This window comes from Peromyscus californicus, unplaced genomic scaffold, assembly GCF_007827085.1.
Source record: "Peromyscus californicus insignis strain IS unplaced genomic scaffold, ASM782708v3 Scaffold_4__1_contigs__length_199733344, whole genome shotgun sequence".
Lineage (NCBI taxonomy): Eukaryota > Metazoa > Chordata > Mammalia > Rodentia > Cricetidae > Peromyscus > Peromyscus californicus.
In genome coordinates, this window is record NW_026294562.1 from 20,464,932 (window position 1) to 20,488,392 (window position 23,461).

At 47.6% G+C, this 23,461-nt stretch overlaps 1 protein-coding gene across 2 annotated transcripts in view; it reads left to right on the forward strand.

Annotated features, from left to right (window-relative positions):
* Nucleotides 1-3,327: 3,327 nt before the first annotated feature.
* Rrp12 (ribosomal RNA processing 12 homolog) overlaps nt 3,328-23,461 on the forward strand; it is a 39,067-nt gene continuing 18,933 nt past the window's right edge. The window contains exons 1-16 of one of the 2 annotated variants that reach the window (XM_052763204.1): nt 3,329-3,571; nt 4,142-4,371; nt 8,124-8,207; nt 9,292-9,368; nt 11,749-11,854; nt 12,044-12,160; nt 14,321-14,459; nt 14,545-14,672; nt 15,355-15,453; nt 16,500-16,591; nt 18,489-18,600; nt 18,812-18,909; nt 20,026-20,140; nt 21,608-21,750; nt 21,897-22,018; nt 23,338-23,402. In XM_052763204.1, coding sequence (XP_052619164.1) covers nt 3,433-3,571; nt 4,142-4,371; nt 8,124-8,207; nt 9,292-9,368; nt 11,749-11,854; nt 12,044-12,160; nt 14,321-14,459; nt 14,545-14,672; nt 15,355-15,453; nt 16,500-16,591; nt 18,489-18,600; nt 18,812-18,909; nt 20,026-20,140; nt 21,608-21,750; nt 21,897-22,018; nt 23,338-23,402 — 1,866 coding nt within the window. In that variant the 5' untranslated portion in view covers nt 3,329-3,432. Of the gene's footprint in view, nt 3,572-4,141; nt 4,372-8,123; nt 8,208-9,291; nt 9,369-11,748; nt 11,855-12,043; nt 12,161-14,320; nt 14,460-14,544; nt 14,673-15,354; nt 15,454-16,499; nt 16,592-18,488; nt 18,601-18,811; nt 18,910-20,025; nt 20,141-21,607; nt 21,751-21,896; nt 22,019-23,337; nt 23,403-23,461 lie in introns of both variants that reach the window. The other variant, XM_052763205.1, reaches the window with a different exon arrangement.

A 23,461-nucleotide genomic window follows, 5' to 3' on the forward strand; every position in this document is an offset into this window, starting at 1 on the left:
AGAATATAGCTACATGCCTTGTGGTTTCTCTCAGCTGTTACCATATTCCAATGCTCTGGAGCCTTAATGTGGTAGATTGTGTTTGTTTTTTAAATAAATTTAAATAGAATCACACAATATGTATCCTTTCATGTCTGGAGTCTTTCGTTTAACTTAGATCATACTTGCACATAGCAGATCACTGAATGCGATATGGAGAAACTGATATATATCTATATACATATATCTGCTGAAATATTCCATTAGATATCATTATTTTACAGTTGATCTAATCCACTCTGTTAATGGCCATTTGGTCATTTCTAGTACTCAACTATCTCTTTTTTAGTATGTAAGTAAACATCTCTGTTTGGTGTATATCTAAGAATGAATTGTTGGGTGCAGTAGGCATATATTTTGTTTTAGTAGATACTACTAGACAAGTTGTATGTTATGGGTCATCCCCGTAATCCCATCACTTAGGAATTGGAGGAAGAAGGATTGTTGTGAGTTTGAGGCCAGCATGGTTGCATAAGATCTTGTCTCAAAACACAAACAGGGAGGGAGCAGGGCCTGGGTAGATGGCTTAGCAGTTAAGAGTTCATTCTGCTCTTGCCAAAGACTTGACTGCCTGTAACTTCAGCTCCAGGGGAGCTGATGCTTCTGGGTTGCACATGCTCCTGACTCATGTGCACATATCATCACACAGTTGTAAGACTCATAATTTAAGAAATATTTTTTCGACATGGTTTTGTGTGTAGCCTTGGCTGTCCTGGAACTCACTCTATAGCCCAGGCTGGCCTTGAACTCAGAGATCTGCCTGCCTATGCCTCTGAGCACTGGGATTAAAGGTGTGTGCCACCACCAACCAGTAAGAAATATGTCTTAAAAAAGTAATACTACCAGTTTTCAAAAGCATCCATATCAACTTTTTTTTTTGTTTTTTTTTTTTAAGATTTATTTATTTTTTGTGTATACAGTGTTCTGTCTGCACATATCCCTGCAGGCCAGAAGAGGGCGCCAGATCTCATTACAGATGGTTGTGAGCCACCATGTGGTTGCTGGTAATTGAACTCAGGACCTTTGGAAGAGCAAGCAGTGCTCTTAACCTCTGAGCCATCTCTCCAGCCCTTTTTTGGTTTTTTGAGACAGGGTTTCTCTGTGTAGCTTTGGAGCCTTTCCTGGAACTCACTCTGTAGACCAGGCTGGCCTTGAACTCAGAGAGATCCGCCTGGCTCTGCCTCTCGAGTGCTGGGATTAAAGGCGAGTGCCACCACCGCCCGGCCCATATCAATTTTCATTCCCAATAGCAGCACATGTAGACAGTGATGTACCCTTACCAACATTTACACAACTGTTCTTTTTCAGTTTTGCCTTTTGGGTGGGTATGTGCATTTCCTTGTGGTTTCGACTTGCAAAGCAAGTCTAGTGCGCCACCAGTTGCTCTTTTCCCTCTACAGGCTAAGATATTTTCTTTCTTTCTTTCATATATATCTATATCTATATATCTCTATATGTCTATATATCTATATATATCTATATATCTATATCTATCTATATATTTGTATATCTATATCTATATCTATCTATCTCTATCTATCTATCTATCTATATCTATCTATCTATCTATCTATCTATCTATTTATCTATTTATCTATCATAGATATCCACAGGTTTTTGAGACTTGTAAGCATTGCAGCTGGATGGAAAGGTATCCGGGCAGTTGGGAGCCAAGAAATACCACAAAGTCACTGTAAGATAACAGCTTATATCTCTGCTCCAGGGAAAGGTTTCCTCAATGCAAGTGTAACAACTCTGCTCTGGCAGGGGAGGGTTTCCCCAGGGAAGTTGTTTCAATTCTACTCCGATTAGCTCCAAAGAAGCGTTACAGCTCTGCTTAGGTCTAGGGAAACCTAACAATTCTGCTCCGCTGGAGTGCACTCCGCTAGAATGTTTCCCAAGTGAAAGTGTTACATATCTATCTGCTCAGGCCGCCTGAAGTGTAACAACTCTGCTCTGCTAGGGGAAAGTTTTGTCAGCGAAAGTGTTATACTGTTCTGCTCCACTCTGGCTGTATCCAAAGTTTGCAGCTGAGCTCTGCAAAAAGTGTCTCACTGGGCAACAAACCAAGAGATTTATTGGGAAGGAAAAATCCAGGAGGGTGGCTGCCTCTAGGGTGAGAAGCAGCAGCCAACTGAACAGAATACAGTTTATACAGAGTTTCTTGAGCTACGGAGATTTTTCCAGGGTGGTTTGGGATTGGTGGGATTCTGTGCCCAAGGATTAGTGAGATTCTGCAACTTTACTCTGGGTCAAGCTCAGGCATTGGTGGGATTTCAAACCCTGGCCCTGGGGTCAAGCCTGGGGTCAAGTCAGGGGCAGAGTGTTCTTTCCTTGGCCCTTTTTACTCTACAACTCTCATTTTCCCTCTCTCTCTCCCTCTCTCCCTTTCTCCCTCTCCCTTCCTCCGTCCCTCCCCTCCCCTACCATCCCAGTCTCTGTCTCTCTGTCTCTGTCTCTGTCTCTCTCTCTCCACCCCCAACCCCAGACAAGGTTTCTCTATATAACAGGCCTTGAACTCCCTGTGTGCTGGGATCAAAGGCTTGCGCCACCACTGCTTGGCTGCACCACCACCGCCAAGCAAAAAACTTTTTTGACTTAACTTACTTTATTGGGCTTTTCTAAAAATAGATGAACACACACACACACATACACATATATACTTTTTTTTTTTTTTTTAGTTTCTCGAGACAGAGTTTCTCTGTGTACTACACACCGTGGCTGTCCTGAAATTTACTTTGTAGACCAGGATGGCCTTGAGCTCAAGGAGATCCTCCCGCCTCTGCCTCCGGAGAGCTGGGATTATAGGCGTGCGCCACCACCCGCTTTTATTCGGCTTTTATGAAACAAGTTCTCACTATACAGACCAGGCTGGCCTTGAACTCACAGAGATCAACCTGCCTCCGCTGCTTAGGCGCTGGGATTATAGAAGTATTTGTTATGTTACTTTGTTTTTACTTTGTTGTTGTAGACTAGGCTGGCTTCTAACTCCCGACAATCCTCCAGTTTGACGGGATAACAGGCGTGCTCACCACGCCCCGTTATAACAACGGATATTTTGAGAGTAATATAAATATACGTTTGCTTTTTTTTTTAATTCCAAAGAAATTCCTGTTTTTAAGGCTTTCTCCATGGCCAAGAACCGCGGCGGTGCAGCAGGAGCCTACAGCATCGGGAACACCAGAACTCCTCTCCTAGTGTAAAATCTCAGAGCAAAGAGGAATCCCCAAACCGGATGTTGATTGTTTTTGCCACAGTAACGGACTGGAGTCCGGAAGTGACGTCAGAGGAAGAGGACGCGAAGCCGGCTGAGGACACACGTGGGTTCGGCTACCTCTTCGGCGTGGCTGGACGCGGTTCTCCTGAGCGAGTCCCGGCCCCAGTTTGGTCGACATGGGTCGCTCGGGGAAGTTGCCCTCCGGTGTCTCGGCCAAGCTGAAGCGCTGGAAGAAAGGCCACAGCAGCGACAGCAACCCCGCCACCTGCCGCCACCGCCAGGCCGCTCGCAGCCGCTTCTTCAGCCGTCCGTCAGGTAGCCCGGCCGCGGGGGTCCGCGGGGTTCCGCGGGCACCGTCTTGTGGGTCTAGGCCCCTTATGGATAGAGTGTCAGCCCTGGAGCTCACTTCGAAGGCCCGCCCCTCGAGTTTGACAGATGCGGAAACTGTCTCTAGAAGTGAAATGACTTGTCTAGGGTACTGCGGCGTCAGGGTTGGGATACACGGCCATCACTACCCTTGGGTGGCTCTTTAGAGTTTTGTGTGTGTTGAGGGTGAGTTAGGGATCGAACCCAGGACCTTGTGCACGCTAAGCAAACACTCAGTTACTAAGCCACGTCTTCGGCCTTCGGGTGTCTCTGTACTGTATACGACCCTGGTTCTGGATGTTGTTGTGCCTTTAATACAAGGAGCAGAAGCAGATCTGAGTGTTCTTTTTCCTCGGCTTTGAAAGTTGCAGGCACACACAGGGCTGTTGTGCAGGCAGGCTGGGTTCGGAATCCAGCAATTGGGGTTGGGGGTCTGAACCCTCCTGGTTTGTTTCTTGGGGACTCTCCTCCTTCAGTCGAAAGGAAGTGGGGCCACTATCTTGTAACTCCGGTTCTCAGGAAAGAGCGACCTGACGGTGGATGCCGTGAAGCTGCATAATGAGCTGCAGTCGGGGACCCTGAGCCTGGGCAAAAGCCAAGCCCCTGAGACGGCCATGGACCAGGATCCGGAGCTGCCTTTCAGTGAGAAGTCCTCGGGCACATTTCTGAGTGGCTTGTCCGACTGTACAAACGTCACCTTCAGCAAAGTGCAGCGCTTCTGGGAATCCAACTCCGCTGCCCACAAAGAGGTAGGAGCTTGGCCCCAGAGGTTGTAGGACGGTAGGAGAGGCCCATTCAGGACTGTTTTCCTCCAGCTCTGGTGACAGCAACTGGTATTTCTGGATGATGTGTCATCTGTCTTACCCTTTACACATTACCCTCCCCGGGCAGAGTCTACTTTAAAAAATGTGCCTGGCAAGTGTACATATATATTTTTAAATTTTTGTTTATTTTTTGAGACAAGGTTTCCCTATGTAGACCAGACTGGCCTTAAATTCATAGAGATCAACCTGCCTTTACCTTTCAAGTGCTAAGGCTAAAGGTGTGAGTTCATCATGTTTGGCAAATTATATATATATATATATGTGTGTGTGTGTGTGTGTGTGTGTGTGTGTGTGTGTGTGTGTATTAACTTATTTATTCTTATTTTATGTACATTGGTATTTTGCCTGTGTAAGGGTGTCAGATCTTGGCGTTACAGACAGTTGTGAGCTGCCATGTGGGTGCTGGGGATTGAACCTGGGTCCTCTGGAAGAGCAGTCAGTGCTCTTAACCACTGAACCATCTCTTCAGCCCAAATTATATATATTTTTATTGTGTGTTTGTGTGTGTGTGGAGGTCAGAAGACAGCTTTTGGGAGTCCTTTCTCTCCTTTCCTACAAAATATCTCTGCTGAATAAAATCCTTGAGGGTAAGAAATATTTTCTACGTTTGTCTCAACTGTACCGCACACAAGAATTTTTATATCTATTTCCAGGGACACCATTGTTCAGCAAATTCATGGTGAATAACCATGGTTAGAATATGTTGAAATGTTGTACTTAATTTACATTTCAAAGTTAATATGCCTATATTTTTCAGTGCTAAATGAGGAATATAAAAATGCTAAATGATACAAAATAGAGTAAAATGTTATAATTAGTCTCCTATTTTGATTCCTTCCAGTGGCTACTGTTAATGGGTCATTGTGTATATGTCTAGACTAGCACTGCCCAGTGGTGATGTAAAGTATGCCATGCGTATAATTTTGAGTTCTCTAGAAGCTACATTTAAAAAGTAAAAAGAAATAAGTGAAATTAATGTATTTGACCAGTATATATAAAATGTTAGCATTTCAACATATACAATTTTTTGTTACTTTTTTACATTCTGTTTATGTATGTGTATTTGTGTGTGTGTGTGTGTGTGTGTGTGTGTGTGTGTGTGTGTGTGTGTGTGTGTTAGTGCCCATGGAGGTCATATCCCCTGGAGCTTTAGTTAGAGGTGGTTTTGAGCTACCCAGTGTGGGTGCTAGGAACCAAACTCTGGTCCTATGCAAAAGCAGCAAGAATTCTTAACCCCTGAGCCATTGAGATGTTCAGCCCCATTCAGGGACTGTTGTTTTGTTTTTGACTAGGGTCTCACTCTGTGCCCCTGGCTGGCCTGGGCCTTGCTATGTAGACCAGGCTGGCCTTGAACTCAAGAGATCCATGTGGCTGTTTCCCAAGTGCTGGGATTAAAGGTGTGTGCCACTGTGACTGACAACAAGGTCTTTTAGTCTAGCCCAGGTTGGCCTAGATCCAACTTAGTAGCCCAGATTGACCTCAGATTCACTGTAGTGCTTTGCCTCAGCCTTGGGAATACTGGGAGTGCAGATGTGCACCACCATGCCTGGTTCTGTTCAACATTTTGTATATTTTTTACTGGGATTTACTATATTTTATATCCATTGCTCTCCAACTTTGTCCCCCACCAAACAGTATTTCTACATTATTATTTCTAATTATTCTCCCCCACCATTGTTGTTTTCAATTTTTTTCCCTGATGGTCATAACATTTAAATCTGTCATTTTCCAGGCATAGTGGTACGTGACTGTAATCTCAGCACTTAGAAGGATTGTTCGTTTTGTAGCCAGCCTGGGCTACATAGCTAGACCCTATCTCAAAACAAACAAAAAACAAAAACAAGGCCCAGTGATATCCCAGCACTTAGTAAGCAGAGGCAGGTGGATCTCCCTGAGTTCTAGGCCAGCCTGGTCTACAGACCAGGATCCAGAACAGCTAGGGCTATACAGAGAAACTCTGTCTTGAAAAAACCAAAACCCCCCAAAAACAAAACCTATCATATCTTAAATAGTAATAATATATTATTAATCCCTTGTTACTGACTGCTTGCCTGTTCTGGTTTGTGGCTGCAGTGTATAAATCTGCAGGCTCCCTAGCCTGGGCAGCACAGTAGAGCCAACCCTGACAGCACAGGTGTAGGTGAGCCAGCCCCGAAGTTGTAAGCATGGGAGAGCTGTCCCCACTACTCATCTATCTTGTGGCGGTGTGGGTGGGAGAGAGATGTCCCCCTTACCCCCTCCCTTACCTCCTGCAGTAAGATGACCTTCCCCCTTGCCAGCTGTAGCATTCAGGAAAGTGGGCCCTGCTCCTCGCCTAGGCAGCACAGCAGAGCTGGCCCTGTTGTGTGAGGTGTGAGGGACCCAGCCCTTACATAGCGAGCAAGGAAGAGCTGTGCCCGTTACTCATCTGACATGTGGCAGCATGGGTGGAGGAGAGATGCCCTCCACACCATCAATACCTGAGACAGGTGGGAGAGCTGGCCCTGGTGTCATTAGAATGCGAGGGCTGGCCCTGCCCCTCACCAGCTACAGCACTCGGGAGCTCACCTGGGCAACACAGTAGAGCTGGCCCTGGTGCTTGGTGTAGGTGGGGGAGAGCCGACTCTGAGGGCGTGAAAGCAGGAACTGGCCCCTAACCTCGCTCATTGCTGCAAGGATGAATTAGCTGGGGCAATGCTGGAGAGCTCACCCTGGTGGTGAGGACAGGGGAGAACTGACGGACTGACCAGCCCTGCAGCTACCCAGGCCCAGAACCAGGGTTATGACTTGGCCCACCCCAACATCCACCCCATCTATGATCTGCTGGAGCATGTGACTCAAAGACCCAAAGCTGCAGGATCTTCACTGCACAGGGCAATAATAGGTTATCTAAGAAGAGCCCCAGTGAGGGCCCAGCATTGATAGTGTAGTAGAAACTAGAGGCCTTGAACCAGACCAATGACTGTGTAGTGAACGTTTGCAAGTAAAGATATATGGACAGAAGAGTTTACTCTGTGACTCACTGTAGCTCCCAAGATGGGATTTTTAGTTTTTTCCCTTTTTTTCCTCTTAAATTTTGTTTTATTCGGGGGTAGGGGTAGGGATGTTGCAGGGTCAGAGGGTGGATGTCAAGGAATGGGGAAATTAATGAGATCAAGGTGCATGATGTGAAAGACACATTGGATAAATAAAAAGAACGTTTAAAGAAAGAAGTCTTGAGCCGGGCAGTGGTGGCGCACGCCTTTAATCCCAGCACTCGGGAGGCAGAGCTAGGTGGATCTCTGTGAGTTCGAGGCCAGCCTGTCTACAGAGCAAGATCCAGGACAGGCACCAAAGCTACACAGAGAAACTCTGTCTCGGAAAACCAAAAAAAAAAAAGTCTGCAGGCTCAAGGTATTTCTATAAGATAGTGTCCTTGGACCAGGTGGTTGTGATCCCAGCACTCAGGAAGCAGAAACAAGCAGATCTCTGTGAGTTCCAAGTCCAGGATAGCCGGGGCTACACAGAGAAACTTTGTCTTGAAAAACAAAAGAGAGAAAGGAATGGAAAGAAGTGGTGTCCTTAAGGTGGTGCTGGAGCAGTAGTGCTCCCCGGCCTCCTGGTGGCTAGGCCCTCCCTTTGGGCTTTATCAGGATTTAATTTGTGAAGGATGAAGGGACCACCCAGGCCAGGGCTGGATACTTTCTCCTCCTGTGCAGATCTGTGCTGTCCTGGCTGCTGTCACCGAAGTGATTCGATCCCAGGGAGGCAAGGAGACAGAGACTGAGTACTTTGCTGCTCTGGTGAGTGTGATGTGGGGCTAGCTGGGTGTTCAGAGCTATCAAGAGAAAGCTGCCTGTGGGGGCGGAGCAGCCTCCGATAGGTAAAAGTGCTTCTGTTCTCTGGGGACTTGGTCAGGCTGGTGGGATTTACTGTTTCAGCCTTGTAAGACAAAACACCACTGCTTTATGAAGACGAGTTAGAACTGGGAGAGTTAGAAAAAGATTACTTCCAAGGTGTGATCTAGGGGTCCCTATGACCCTTTTAGGGACAAACAGGACAAAATTATTCCCATGATACTAAAATACCGTTTACTGTTTTCATTCTCATGAATGAACCATAGAGTTTTCCAGAAGTTATCTGAGAGTGGTGGACAATCTGGAGTTATGCTAGCACTAGGTTTTCACTGTGTAGCTAACTCAGGCTGGTCTTGAACTGATATCAGTCTTCCTACCTTAGGTGTGATAACATGTACAGCATCGTCTCTGCTGTAGTGTTTTTGTTTTGTTTTGTTTTTTGTTTGTTTGTTTTTTTTGTTTTACCTTACATATGGTAAGGAGGTGCATTAAATACCTCAGCTGCATCCCTAGCCACACAAGATGATACAGTCTTCCTTCCTTCCCTTTGTTTTTTTTTGTTTTTGTTTTTTGAGACAGAGTTTCTATGTGTAGCCCCTGGAACTCACTCTGTAAACCAGGCTGGCCTCGAACTCACAGAGATCCACCTGCCCCTGTCTCCCGAGTGCTGGGATTAAAGGTGTGAACCACTACCACCCAAGATGAAATATTCTTACCCCTATTTTATAAGAAAAAAACTGAGTCACGAAAGGTTACTAGGACACTTGGAAGGTAGAGGATTTCTGTGAGTTCAAGGCCAGCCAGGGCTACATAGTGATACACTGTCTCAAAGAATAAATAAAAAAAATAAACCTAAAGTTATTAGGCCAAAATTACACAGTGCAGAGCTCAGATTTGAACCTTATATACCGTGAGGAGGATTCTTAGTCATAGCTCTCAGCACAGCACATGGGTCCCTCCTGCCACCCATGCTGTCTTGTGTGTACATTGTGTTGTTTTATGTGTTCACACCCTTCACTCTGGCCCTCAGATGACAACCATGGAAGCAGTGGAATCTTCAGAGTCCCTGGCTGCCGTCGCTTACTTACTGAACCTTGTCCTAAAGCGGTGAGTCCAGCCTGGGCGCAGCAAGATACTTCTTTTTTCAGTGTGTGTGTGTGTGTGTGTGTGTGTGTGTGTGTGAGAGAGAGAGAGAGAGAGAGAGAGAGGGAGAGGGAGAGGGAGAGGGAGAGGGAGAGGGAGAGGGAGAGGGAGAGGGAGAGGGAGAGGGAGAGGGAGAGGGAGAATATATGTCTCTCCAACCCCACATATTTGGTTTTTAAGATGAAAATGTTTGGGCTGGAGAGATAGCTCAGCTGTTAAGAGCACTTGCTGTTCAGTCATGAAGACCAGGGTTCAGAACCCGGCATCCCTGTCCAGGCAGCTCACAATGTAGCTCCAGCTCTGAAGGATTCAGTGCCCTCTTCTGACGCCACAGGCACCAGCACTCACGTGTGTGCATTCACACACACACACACACACACACACACACACACACACACACACACACACGGACATGAATATACTCACACAAGTACAGTTAGATGTATTTTAAATATTAAATGTTCTGGAGATGTACAGCAGTGTGAACATACTTATGCTATGGAACCAGATACTTCTGAATGCTTCCGAATATGTGTGTTTTAGTGTCATTTTCCTTGTTTTGATAAAATATCCTGACAAAAAGACACTTAGGGGATGCCGGGCCATGGTGGTGCACGCCTTTAATCCCAGCACTCGGGAGGCAAAGCTAGGCAGATCTCTATGAGTTCAAGGCCAGCCTGGTCTACAGAGCAAGATCCAGGATAGGCACCAAAGGAACACAGAGAAACACTGTCTTTAAAAAACAAAACAAAACAAAAAGCCACTTAGGGGAGAAAAATGTGACAGTCCAGGTCACAGTCCATCATAGCAGAGTAGTCAAGGCTGCAGGAACTTACAATGGCTGGTCATATCACATCCATAGTCAGGAGCAGAGCACAGTGAATGTATACACACACATTCATTTGTGTTTGGCTCCATTTCTCAGTCTTTTTATTTTTCTGTGTGTGAGCTTGAGTATTTCTGTGCACCATGAATATGCAGGTATAGTGGAGACCCAAAGACGGAGTCAGATCCCCTAGAACTCCAGTTATCACCAGCTGTGATTGAACCAGTGTGGGTGCTGGGACTTGAACCCACATCCTCTGCAAAAACAGCAAGTACTCTTTAGCTGCTGAGCCATTCCTCCAGCCCTGGTTCTCCAGTCTTACACAGTTCAGGATCCCTTGCCTAAGAAAAGGTACCACCAACAATGGAAACCCCATGGATATGCCTACAGGCCAACCCAGGATAAACAGAGCCTCAGGAAGTCTCACTTTCTGGTGATTCTCGGTTGTGTCAAGTTGACGATTAAAGCTAACTTTCATAGCTTGAAATGGTAAATTTATGAATGTATATTCTACCACAATTAGCAATCAAAAATCTTAAAATGATCCTTGAGAACCAGTTGTGGTGACATACACCTGTAATCGTAGCATTTGGGAGGTAGAGACAGAAGTTTCAGTTCAGGGTTATCCTTGGCTACATGGTAAGTTTGAAGCCAGTCTGAGCTACATGAGACCTCAGAAAGTGAACAAAGGGGCTAGAGCAATGTCTCAGCAATTAATCAGAGGATCAGAGTTCAATTCCCAGTACCCTTGTGGGGTAGCTCACAGCTATGTATAACTCCAGCTTCAGGGGACTCTAGCCTCCAGAGGCACTTGCACTCATGTGTACATACCTACACACAGATACACATATATACACATAATTAAAAATGAAGTCCGAAGCCGGGCAGCAGTGGTGCACACCTTTAATCCCAGCACTTGGGAGGCAGAGGCAGGTGGGTCTCTGTGAGTTCAAGGCCAACCTGGTCTACAGAGCGAGATCCAGGACAGGCACCAAAACTACACAGAGAAATCCTGTATAAAAAACATACATACACACACAAATAGATAGATAGATAGATAGATAGATAGATAGATAGATAGATAGATAGATAGATAAATCTGGAAGAACAAAACAAAACCAAAAATCAAAAGAAGATATGTGAATGTCTGCAGGCATTCTGCATCAGACCTGGAAGTGACTTGGGCTATCACATCCTGGAATGAGTGTTGGGTCCTAGGGAAGGGCAGTGGTGCTGAGTCTTTGGCACCAGGCTTCACAAGGAAGGAGAGGGGCTTGTATGAGGTTATGTGACCATGTGATCCCTCATTAGATAGTACAGAGGCTGACTGGTGGGCAAGATGAGAGACCCCAGAGCTCATGGCAAGCACACCAACCCGAGTGGCAGAAAGCTGAGCCCCTGTGCTGACTGGTGACTCACTGAGTAGCTGGGCCAGCAGTGCTCTTCCTTTGACTCCAGGGCCTGCCTCAGTGGCTTGTCTTTTCCTCTCTGGATTGACTCTCTCTATTCTCCCTACAGTGTGCCCAGTCCTGTGCTCATTAAGAAGTTCTCTGATACCTCCAAAGCCTTTATGGACATCATGTCTGCCCAGGCGAGCAGTGGCTCCACCTCTGCACTCAGATGGGTCAGTGTCTGCTGATTCCTGAGTTCTGTGGATGTGGTTAAAGCATGGACCCTTCCTTCCTTGGAAGTAGTTTAGGCACTCCATGGATCCTCCAACAGATCTCTCGGGGCTTTCCCAGGATTGGTGAGACCCTGGACTCTTTCCCCGAGGCTGGTAGAGCTGAAGGACTTTCTCACATTTTTCTTTAAGATCCTGTCCTGCCTGGCCATCCTGCTGCGGAAACAAGACCTGGAGGCCTGGGGCTATCCTATAACCCTCCAGGTGTACCATGGGCTGCTGAGCTTCACCGTGCATGCCAAGCCCAAGGTGAGACTGTTGGGTTGCCCCAGTGAGAGTCAGCCTGTGTGAGCCAGGCTGGGAAGGTGACTTCAGAGTCCTGGCTTGTTTGTTTTCTCAGTTTTTGTTTGTTGTGCGTGCATGTGAGTGGTGTATGCACATGTGTGTAGATGCATTTACTCACACATGCACACAGAGGTGTCCTGCCCTTACCATTCTCAGCCTTATTCCTTTATTCCCAGAGTTTCTCATCAAGCCTGGAGTAAAGCTGGAGGCCTGTAAGCTCCAGTGATCCTCCTGTCTGCACCCCATGTAGTGCCAGGGTTTATAGTGCACCAGCGCGCGTGCACGCGCATGCGCATGCAGATGTTTACAGAGGCCACATGAACTCAGGTCCTTGTGCTTGCGCTCTTACCTGCTAAGCCATCTCCCCAACCCTAAGTCCTGAGGTGTTGCGTTTTGTTGTTGTTGTTATTTGAGACAAAGTCTCACTTAATAGCCCCTGGATGTCTGGGAACTTGCTGTGCAGACCAGGCTGGCTTTGAACTCAGAGGTCCATCTGCCTGGGATTAAAGGCTTGCACCACCATTGCCAGCCCAAGACCTGAGATTCTGTTCCCTGTTTCTGAGGCCTTGTCCACTTAAATGCAGAAAATGAGGAACACCCCTTCTCTAGCAGGAAAGTCACAGTCCAGTGTTTCTGCGTCTCTCTGTACACTCCTCAGTCCTCCTTTGTCCCTTGGTGGGGAGGTGGCAGTCTTGATGGGGCTCTGGAGTCATACAGACCTGACTTGGACTCACCACCCCCCTTTTCTTTGATGTTGCAATATTGAGAATTGACCCTCGGGCCCTATGCATACTAGACAACCACTAACCTATATCCCAAGCCCATTTTTGCTTTTCTCTTTTGAGAGAGGGTCTTACTAAGCTCCCTAAACTGGCTTTGAACTTATCTATAGTCTAGGCAAACGTTGAACTTTCACCCTCTCCCTCAGCCTCCCCAGCAGCTGGAATTACAAAGCCTGTACCACCAGTCCCAGCTCTGAGCTGAATTCTTAATTCATTTTTTGGTATCACTTTAAATAAGTTACTTAATGTCTGTAGGTCTGGGCCTCCTAAGAGATAGTTGCAGTCTTGGTGCAGGGTTGTGTGGAGTCTCAGGCCTGGTACAGTCCCTGCTTTATAGCAGGCATTCAGCAAATGGATCCATGCTGCTGCCTCAGAAATTCAGGGCTAGGAGCATGTAATGAATCCTACCCCATGTGAAGTGCTTGTAACCTGGAAGTCTCCTGCCTCCTTCCTCGTGTATTCATGTGGTCACTAACTCACCTTCTTGAGGTCCGTGTTGCAATGTCACTTCATTAGAGTGACACTTTGTCAGCAAAGTATCTTTTCAAAAATACTTTTTATTTGTGTATGAATATTTGTTTTTTTGTTTTGTTTCGTTGTTGTTTGAGACAGGGTCTCATTATATAGCCCTGACTGCCTCAAAACTCAGTGATCTGTCTGCCTTTGCTTCTTAGTGCTGAGATTAAAGGTGTATACCATCACACCCAGAGGTGTATGAGTGTTTGGCCTGTGTACATGTATGTGTATTGCATGCATATCTGGTGCTTGTGGACTCTAGATAAGAACAGCAGGTGCCCAGGAACCGGAGTTAGAAGTGGTTGTAAGTCTCCATGTGGGTCCTAGAAACTGAACCTGGGTCTTCTGCAAGAACATCCAGTGCTTCTAACCTCTAAATCATCTCTCCAGCCCCTGCAAAGGTGTCTTTTACCTTCTGCAGTATATTTGTTTTTTTGTTTTTTTGCCTCAGGCCAGTGTTGTCTATTCTCACTGCCACTTTGTTAACACCTAAGCAGTGCCTGGTTTAGTGGCACTGGCTTTGCTGGGGAATTAAATGACTATATCCCTGTCTGAAGATGAGGACCCTGCTGCCCAGAGACTGAGTGTCTGGGCTGCTTCAGGGCCATTTGGCTAGTTAGCAGGCTTAGGGCTCTATGGTGGAATGATCTTGACTTAGTAGTAGGTACTATATAGTAGCTGTCCATCAGGCTGCTAGTGGTAGTTGTGCCAAGCACCCACAGGCTGCTGGTGGTAGTTGTGCTAAGCACTCACAGGCTGCTGGTGGTAGTTGTGCCAAGCACCCAAAATACTGATCTGACCTTGTGTCCATTTGTTTTCCCTTCAGATCCGCAAGGCTGCTCAGCATGGAGTATGCTCAGTTCTCAAGGGCAGTGACTTCATGTTTGGTGAGAAGGCCCCCGCTCACCATCCTGCTGCTGTCTCCACTGCCAAGTTCTGCATTCAGGAGATTGAGAAGTCTGGAGGTGAGGTAGCCAGGCCCAGGGCAGGTGGAGGCGAAGTGTGGGCAGTATAGGAGGATTAGGACTGAAACTCCCCTTTGTTTACCAGGCTCCAGGGAGGCCACCACCACACTGCACATGCTAACGCTGCTGAAGGACATGCTGCCCTGCTTCCCAGAAGGCCTGGTGAAGAGCTGCAGTGAGACTCTGCTTCGGGTCATGACCCTGAACCATGTGGTAAGCTCAGGACACAGGAAGAATGGGACCAACATAGGGAAGTCATTGAGTAAGCCAAAAACAGCAACAGAACCAGTCCCTGGTTCCGGTCATGGTGGAGGTCTGTAATCCCTGCTGTTAGCCCCTGAGGTGCTCTCTGCCCTGACCCTGCTTTTGCCATAAGCCTAGGACACCACATCATCCATGGTGTCAGAATGGGCCGGAGCATCTTAAGTCCATTGGGAAGCTGACTTCAGATTCGTGTGTGTGTGTGTGTGTGTGTGTGTGTGTGTGTGTGTGTGTGTGTGTGTGTGTGTGTGTGTGTGTGTACATGTGTGTGGTCAGAGAACAACTTTAGGGAGTTCTTACATGGGATTCAGTGACTGAGCTCAGGTCATCATGGCAGGGTGGCACTTTACCTGTTGAACCCTATTTTTGTTTTCTAGTGGTACTTGGGATTGAACTCGGGGCCTTTGTGCATACTATATAAGGGCTCTAGCACTGAGCTGTATCTCGGTCCTTATATCATTTGAAGTTTGTTACTGGTTGCCAGGTTGCCGTGTGGTATTAGAGTGACAGTCCTCGGGGTGTCTGGGAGTCTGGGGCACCTATTGGCTCCGTTTAGCTGGTATCATGGAGTTTGAGAGCTCCAGGGCAGCTGTGGACGTTGCACTTCCTTTCTAAGTCTGTGTGTCTCTTGCAGCTTGTGACAGCCTGTGCCATGCAGGCCTTCCATAGCCTCTTCCATGCCAAGCCCAGCACAAGCACCCTGTCTGCAGAGCTCAACGCTCAGATCATCACGGTGAGACCTGAGTTGGGGGAGGGTTGATTGCAGGGTAAGTCTTTGGAAGGCACTGCTGAGGGTGCCGACTCTGCTGCCTTGCTGTAACAGTGGGGTAGCATGGGCTAAGCTGTCCCAGTAGAGAACAGTCAGGCTTGCAGACAGGAGAAAGACCACTGAAATTGCATCAGTAGCATGGGAGATGGGCACTGACTCTTTCCTGATCTAGTTAACATAAATGATTTCAGCTTGAGCAGGGCTTTTAACTGCAGATATCTGTGGGTAGACTTTTGGAAACAGACATAAATCTGTTGTGGAATAGAATATTTGTTTAACTATATAAAGATATGTTGCATTTGTTTGTGTTGCAGAATAATTATTTAACTATGTAAAGATGTGTTGCTTTTCTTTATGCTGCATATGTTTAACTATGTAAAGATGTGTTGCTGTTTTACCTTGCTTGCGTAAGGCACCTGATTGATCTAATAAAAAGTTGACCAGCCAATAACTAGACAGAGGTGGGATAGGCAGGGCTGGTGGATAGAGAAAAAAGAGAAGTCAGCCAGCTGGGGACCAGCCAGCCAGACATGGAAAGCAGGAGAGACAGTACATAGATGTAAATGAGCCCTTGGGGCAGCACATAGATTAATAGAAATGGGTTAATTTAAGTTAAAAGAGCTAGCTAGAAACACGCCTAAGCTAAGACCAAACATTCATAGTTAATAATAAGTCTCTGTGTTGTGATTTGGAAGCTGGACGTCCAAGAAAGCCTGCTACATAAATCTTCCCCAAATTGTTTGCAAAATGTACGCTGAAGTGCATTTCTCAGAGAAAGAGCTCTGGCTTCAATTGACTCCCAGGAGGTGTGTGAGACACCTCACTCCCATTCCTAGAACCTTGTGTTTCTGGAATGTTGGACCTGGAAAGGTTCATGGAGCACAGAAGCCAGTTGACTGGAAGTTCTGCCTGGTCATAACAGTGTATTCACCAAGGGAATAGGAAAGGGTCATCATCCTTGGGGCTACTGCTGACTGAGACTCACCTGCTAATTCCTGTCTCACCTCTAGGCCTTGTATGACTACGTTCCCAGTGAGAATGATTTACAGCCTTTGCTGGCCTGGCTTAAGGTTATGGAGAAAGCCCACATCAACCTGGTCAGGTAGGAATGTGATGGAAGTCAGCCTAGGGTCTCCCTTTAGGCTGCCTGCTGTGCATGCAGATGGGAGGGTCATGAGCCAGAAGCTGGAGAGACCACTCAGCTCCAAGGTGTGTTTTGTGTGGGTGAGGATCAGCTCTTGGTTAGAAAAAGCAAGGGCAGGGCAGCATGGCTCTTCTGTCCAGTCCAGTTCCGCCCTCATCGGAGCATCTACTAGCTCGCTGTGAGCAACAGGGCACCCTGAAGACAGTGCCTTTCTGTCTGGAGCCAGGTTTGAACCCGATTCTCGACTTACTCTGTGCATGTTGGTGAGGGGATCATTCTCTTTGTGTGGAAGAAGACTTCTGGGAGTCAGGTCTCTCCTTCCACCGTGTGAGTTCCAGAGCTCAGGTCATCAGACTTGGCAGTAAGCTCCTTTACCCACTGGGCCGCCTCACAGCTGGATTCTTTGTTTTGTTTAGTTGTTGGCTTTTTGGAAGATGGGGTTCTCATTACAAAGCTCTGACTGGCTGTCTGCACTAGGCTGCCTTGAACTTACGGATGTCTGTGTGCCTTTGTCTCCCGAGCGCTGGGATTAAACACGTGCCAACACGCCTGGTCTGGCAGTCTTGATCCTCCTCCTTTAGCTTCATAAGTTCTGGGATTACAATTGTGAGCCATCGTGCCTAGTCTGGTGTGATCTTTATTTTTAGTTTTTTGTATGTATGTGTGTGTGTGATGTGTGTGAGTTCATAGGTGTTTAGTACAGGTACACACATGCCACATTGCACTTGTGGAGGTCAGAAGAAAAACTTGGGTCAGTCCTCACCTTCTTCCTTGTTTGAGACATGGTCTCTTAGTCGTTTGCTGTGGCATATGCCAGGCTGACTGGCCTCAAGTTGCCAGGGATTCTCCTGCCTCCACCTCCTGTCTTGGTGTAGGAGTGCTGGGATCAGTGCTCTGCCCAGCTTTATAAGAGTTCAGGGGGTTCAAACTTAGAGCCTCATGCTCAGGCACAAGTGGCCGACTGAGCCACTCCGCAGCCTAGGTGAAGTTGGTTTTTGTTCTTGTTTTTTTTTTTGTTTTTTTTTTGTTTTTTTTGTTTTTCGAGACAGGGTTTCTCTGTGTAGCTTTGCGCCTTTCCTGGGACTCACTTGGTAGCCCAGGCTGGCCTCGAACTCACAGAGATCCGCCTGGCTCTGCCTCCCGAGTGCTGGGATTAAAGGCGTGCGCCACCACCGCCCGGCTTGTTTTTTTTTTTTTAACTTTCGTTATTTGTGTTTTGTATGTACATGAGTGTGTGCATGTATGTGCATGTATGTGCATGTGGAAATCAGAAGGTGACTCTCAGGAATGGGTCTCTCCTTTACTGGGTAGACTCCAGAGATCACTTCTCAGGCTTGGCTGCTGGGGTTGAGGGGCACCCTTACCACTGACCTATCTTGCTGACCCCCAGGTGTGATGATTTTCACTTGTATGCTTTGGAATCTGATTGCCTGGGTGTGTGCATCCCTTCTCATGATGCTTCACTGTGGCCACAGCCAACCTGATGTATGTGTCTCAGTTTCCTCATCTACAGAATGGGCGTAGGACTTAGTAACTGCTGCAGGGTTGGAGTGAAATGTCTGTTGTTATGCAGTGGTTGGTGTTGTAGTGTTATGCCAATGTTAGCAGTATATTTTGATTTGACTCTGGGAAGGGTGAGGGCCAGCCCAGAGGGAGGTGATAATGAAGGCAAGCTCCAGTCTGTGTGCTGCTTATGGGCAGTTTGGATGTTTCACCCCATGCATTACTTCAAGGACAGTGCCTTTCTGGAATGGCCTGTTGGGAGGGCGGCCAGTAGATGTTTTTACCTGAGCTCTGGTGGCTCAGGTCTCTGAGGCTTGGGGCCAGGTTCCACAGAAAACTTTTGTCTTGACAGGTTGCAACGAGACCTGGGCCTGGGCCATCTTGCTCGGTTTTTTGGAAGGGCAGTGACCTGTCTCCTGTCCCCTCATTCACAAGTGGTAGCAGCTGCTACCCAGACTCTCAAGGTACCACATCCTCCTCAGCACAGCCTTAGCTGGGGAAACACAGTCTGCTGCCCTGGCTCCCAGGCCACCCTGAATGCCTAGCTTGGTCCTGGGGGAGCCTCTCCCAGTGGGAGACAGGCTTCGGGAGCTTCAAAAAACAGCTATTTGAGAGGGTGAATGAAATTGGGGGACTGCCTTGGAATAGACAGCCTGGGACCACCTCTCTTTGTAGGAGATCCTGAAGGAGTGTGTGGCTCCACACATTGCTGACATTGGCTCTGTGACCTCTTCAGCCTCAGGTCCTCCCCAGTACATCGCTAAGATGTTTAGGTGAGTCTACGGTGCCCCTGTTAGGAGGGCATAGAGCTCTCTCTGATGACCTGTGCTCCACTCACCACTTTGGGCAATGTACCCAGTACCAGGTCTCTGTAGGATCGGGGTGAGTGCCAGACCTCTGCCTGAGCAGCTCCTGCCAGCTGGGCTGTGTTGTGTTTCAGAGGTACCTAGACAAGGAGAGGTGCCATACGGTGGGACAGCAGAGTGTGGCTCATGGGTCCCCCGCCTCAGAGCTTCTGGACCTCGTAGCTGGATTTGAAGGCAGCTCTGTTGCTTGCAAGCCCCAGGTATATCTGGAGCAAGGTCCTCTGGATCCTCATCAGTGGGAGAGCAGCAGCAGACATGTAGCTAGGAATTCAGTAAACAGAAACCATTGACCTTTGTGCTGGGAGATTCATATTAATCCCCTCTTACGGCTGGGAAAGGGAGGTCATCCAGCTTGTAAAAGGCTAACTACAGAGTCTGCTGGGCTGCCCTCAACACCTATGAGCAGTCATTTGAAGACATGGCTACAGGGTCCTGGGTGTATTTTTTTTCTGTCTTGGTTTGGTGCTCCGGTGACTAATTCAGAGGGACAGAGGCCAGTTCCTGTACATATGGCATGGTGTTTCAGGAACCCTCCAGGAGTAAGACTCTTGATCTCAGCTGCCGCTTGCCCACACACTGCTCCTTGTTGGCCCTTTCTGCCTAAAGTCCCCAGAGGCTCAGATATTGTGAGGCAGATAGGACCAGCCATGGTTACACAGAAAGGGTCTGAAGACTTTTCTCTCTGCTCAGGCCACCTGTTCCCAGCCATCCTCCCTCCTCAGGTCAGGTAGAGGAAGGTAGGGCAGCAGCAGTACACAGGCTAAGGAGCCCAGTGCAGGTATGGGCCTCAGTTTCCTTATCTGAAAATGGGGCATATTGCTACCTACCTCAAGGGTTTCTCTTCAGGCAGTAGGAATATGTAACTAAACTCAGCATGGATACTTTCTGAGCATTAGCTGTCCACTTTGTCCTGCTGGGCCCCCTCCCCTATACAGGCTAGCTGAGGTCTGTGGGTCATGGTCCCAGCACCGGGACTTCCTGGGATGATGTGACCGTGGCCCTGACTGTGCTGCTCCTTGGCAGGGCAGTGGAAGAGGGCCTGACATACCGGTTTCACACGGCCTGGAACTCTGTGCTGCAGCTACTGGGTGTCTTCTTTGAGGCCTGTGGGAAGCAAGCCCATCCTGTGATGAAGAAGGTGAGATGGGGCTGCCGGGCCAGGGAACTGGTGACACTTGGGTCCTTGGTCTGAGGACTCCTACCCAGGAAGAACATGTCTGCACTCTCTGACACCCCAATGTTGATAGTGCCCCAGCAGGTGCCTAGTACCGTGCCTCCAGAAAGGTGACGGACCACTGCCCATCCAGTTACCTTCGCTGAGGTTAATTTAGAATCCTGGGAGGCCCTGGCCCTTTTAGACTTTTAAAAACATTTATTTATTTATTTATTTTAATGTGCATTGGTGCTCTGCCTGCAAGTATATCTGTGTGAGGGTGTCAGATTCCCTGGAACTGGAGTTATAGGCAGTTGTGAACTGCCATCTGGGTGGGAATTGAACCCTGGTCCTCTGGAAGAGCAGCCAGTGCTCTTAACTGCTGAGCCATCTCTCCAGCCCCCCTTTGAAAAATTTTCAAAGGTTTATTTATATTATGAGTGTTTTCTTCTGTGTGTATGTATGTGTACCACATGTGTGTTTTGTGCGCTGGCTGGCTGATGAGAAAGGGTGTCTTAGATTTCTTGGAACTGGAGTTACAGATGGTTGTGAGCCACCATACTGGACTGAACTCCAGTCCTCTGCAAGAGCATCAGTGCTCTTAACTGCTAAGCCATGTCTCCAGCCCTGCAGGTTTTAATTCTCTGAATGCTGTGTAACCAGTGAATATAGTGTTGATGTTTTAAACAGCCTTAGGCCTCAGGATTTCTCCAGCCCAGGGTGAACTAGCTGAGTACTGGGAATCCTGAACAGACCCCAGGACAAAGAACAGCTGGTGGATCAGCTCCTGGGTCTCTCTCATTGCTCCTTCCCCTTGCTGTCAGGGTAATGGGAGCCACCTTGGAGAGGCCAGTCAGCCATGTCAGGCCCCTGATTGGTTAGGATTGGCAACATGGCTTCCTGCCAAACAGGCAGGGCTATGAGAAGCAAGACTGGTTGGTCTAAGGGGAACTGGAAGGTGCCACTCTGCCTCATCATTATATTTGCTCATAGTTGGCTGCAGGCCAGCCTTGGTCACACCTTCCATTCTTCAAGATAATTGGGATCTACATTTTTATGTGAACGTTCGTAGTTTTTCATGTTAAATGAAGCAGAGCTTTTTAAAGTCCTGGGCCTTGGAAAGGGATTGGACACACCATTGAGTCAATTGGGGCATCAGTATGTGTCTCTGTGGAGCTTCATCTGTGCCCAGAATCTGGCTCCATCCTTTGGAGTGAAGCCTGGTCTAGACCGTGGATTCCTCTTCTGAAGATGGGTCTGAAGTGACATTAATAGGGAGTAAGGAGCCTTTTGATACCTCAGCTCCCATTCCCTGGGCAGCAGAAAAACTGCATTTTTGTTGTTTGTTACACTGAAGATTGAGCCCAGACCCTGAACATGCTAGGCAATTCCTTTGCTGCACTGTCACGCCTGGGCCTGCCATCATGTCCCTTTGTACCCTCTCTGTTCCAGTGCCTCCAATCGCTGTGTGACCTGCGTCTCTCCCCTCACTTCCCTCACACAGCAGCCCTGGACCAGGCTGTGGGGGCTGCAGTGACCAGCATGGGACCCGAGGTGGTGCTCCAGGCTGTGCCTTTGGAAATTGATGGCTCTGAGTAAGTGTGACCTGCTTAGTCTTCAGGAGCCCAGGAGACTCATGCAGCGTGTTCCCTCCTAGGAAGGCTGTCCACTAATTTTCTGTGCAGAGGCTCTTCAGTCTTCTGTCTGTTACCTCTTCTCACTGAGTCCTTCTTCCTCACAGGGAGACTCTGGATTTCCCACGGAGCTGGCTGCTGCCTGTCATCCGGGATCACGTTCGGGAAACGCGCCTGGGCTTCTTCACCACTTACTTCTTGCCCCTGGCCACCACTCTTAAGAGCAAAGGTACGGCGGCGCCCTTGGCTCTGTGCCATCTAAGTCCCCTGCTCCCCACATCTAGGAGCCCCTGCTGGCGAGGTCAGAAAGGACTGAGTCTGCCTTGGGCACTTGGCAACATTCCTCTGCAAAGCAGGGGATTGGCCAGCAAGGGTACTCCCTAGGGAGCCTCCACCCCTGGGTCTTGTTCTTCACTCTTGAGTCAAAAGAAAGAGTTCAAGCCCTTTAGGTAGGTTTTTCTCCCCATGGTTTATGTGTGGACAGCTGGCATCTGTATCCCCAGGTTCTGTGTTACAGATTCAGTGAACTACGAACTAAAGATATGCCGGGGAGAAATCCCCTGAACACTATTGTATAACAGTTCTTCACTTGGTATTTCACTGTTGGGTTTGATGAGACATCTAGAAGTGATTTCTATACAGGAGACTTGAACATTCAGAGTTTCATATCCATGGGGATCCTACAGCTCGTGGATACTGAGGAAAAGCTCTATATACTGTTATAAACCTACAGAGGACTATGTTTATGTATATGGTTTCAAAGTCATGGATATCTGCCTGCTCTTACCTCCTGAATGCTGAGACTAAAGGCATGCACCACCACACCCTGCTACATCTGTAGTTTTCTAACAGCAATGAGGGTCTTTTTTATTTTTTATTTTTCATTTATTTATTTTTTGGTTTTTCGAGACAGTGTTTCTCTGTGTATCCCTGGCTGTCCTGGAACTTGCTCTGTAGACCAGGTTGGCCTCAAACTCAGAGATTTGCCTGCCTCTGCCTCCTAGGTACTAGGATTAAAGGTATTCGCACCACCCAGCAATGATCATTTTAATATACTTAAAAACCTCATTGTTACCTCACAGATGGTGGCAGCCTTGAACTCTGTGAGTTCCAGGACAGCCAGAAGTACATAGAGAAACCCTGTCTTCAAAACAAAACAAAACAAAACAAAACAAAAATTATCTTCTAATAACTGAAAAGTCACTAAAATGGGTGCTTATTCACATTACCTGTAAGCAGTGGGGATATTGGTTTGTTTTTTTGAGACAGGGTCTCATGTAGCCTTAAATTTGGTGAGTAATTGAGGATTACCTTGGATTTCTGAACCTTCTGCCTCAGTTTCCTGAGTTCGGGGATCATAGGTGTCAATTCTCATGCCTAGATTCATAGATTTTTAAAAATTATTTAGAATAATTAGTGTTAAAATTGATTTATTGGGGGTATTACCTACATTTGTATCCTCACTGTAGGACTTTTGGTTTGGTAAAATGAGGCCAGTTGGCCACGGGGGTAGCTAGGGTCACACTATGTCTTTTTTACACCCTCTAGCAATGGACCTGGCCCAGGCAGGCAGCACAGTGGAGTCCAAGATTTATGACACACTCCAATGGCAGGTGAGGGTCAGCTGGGGAAGGAAGAGGGATGGAGCATGCTGGGGCACAAGTCACTGGTG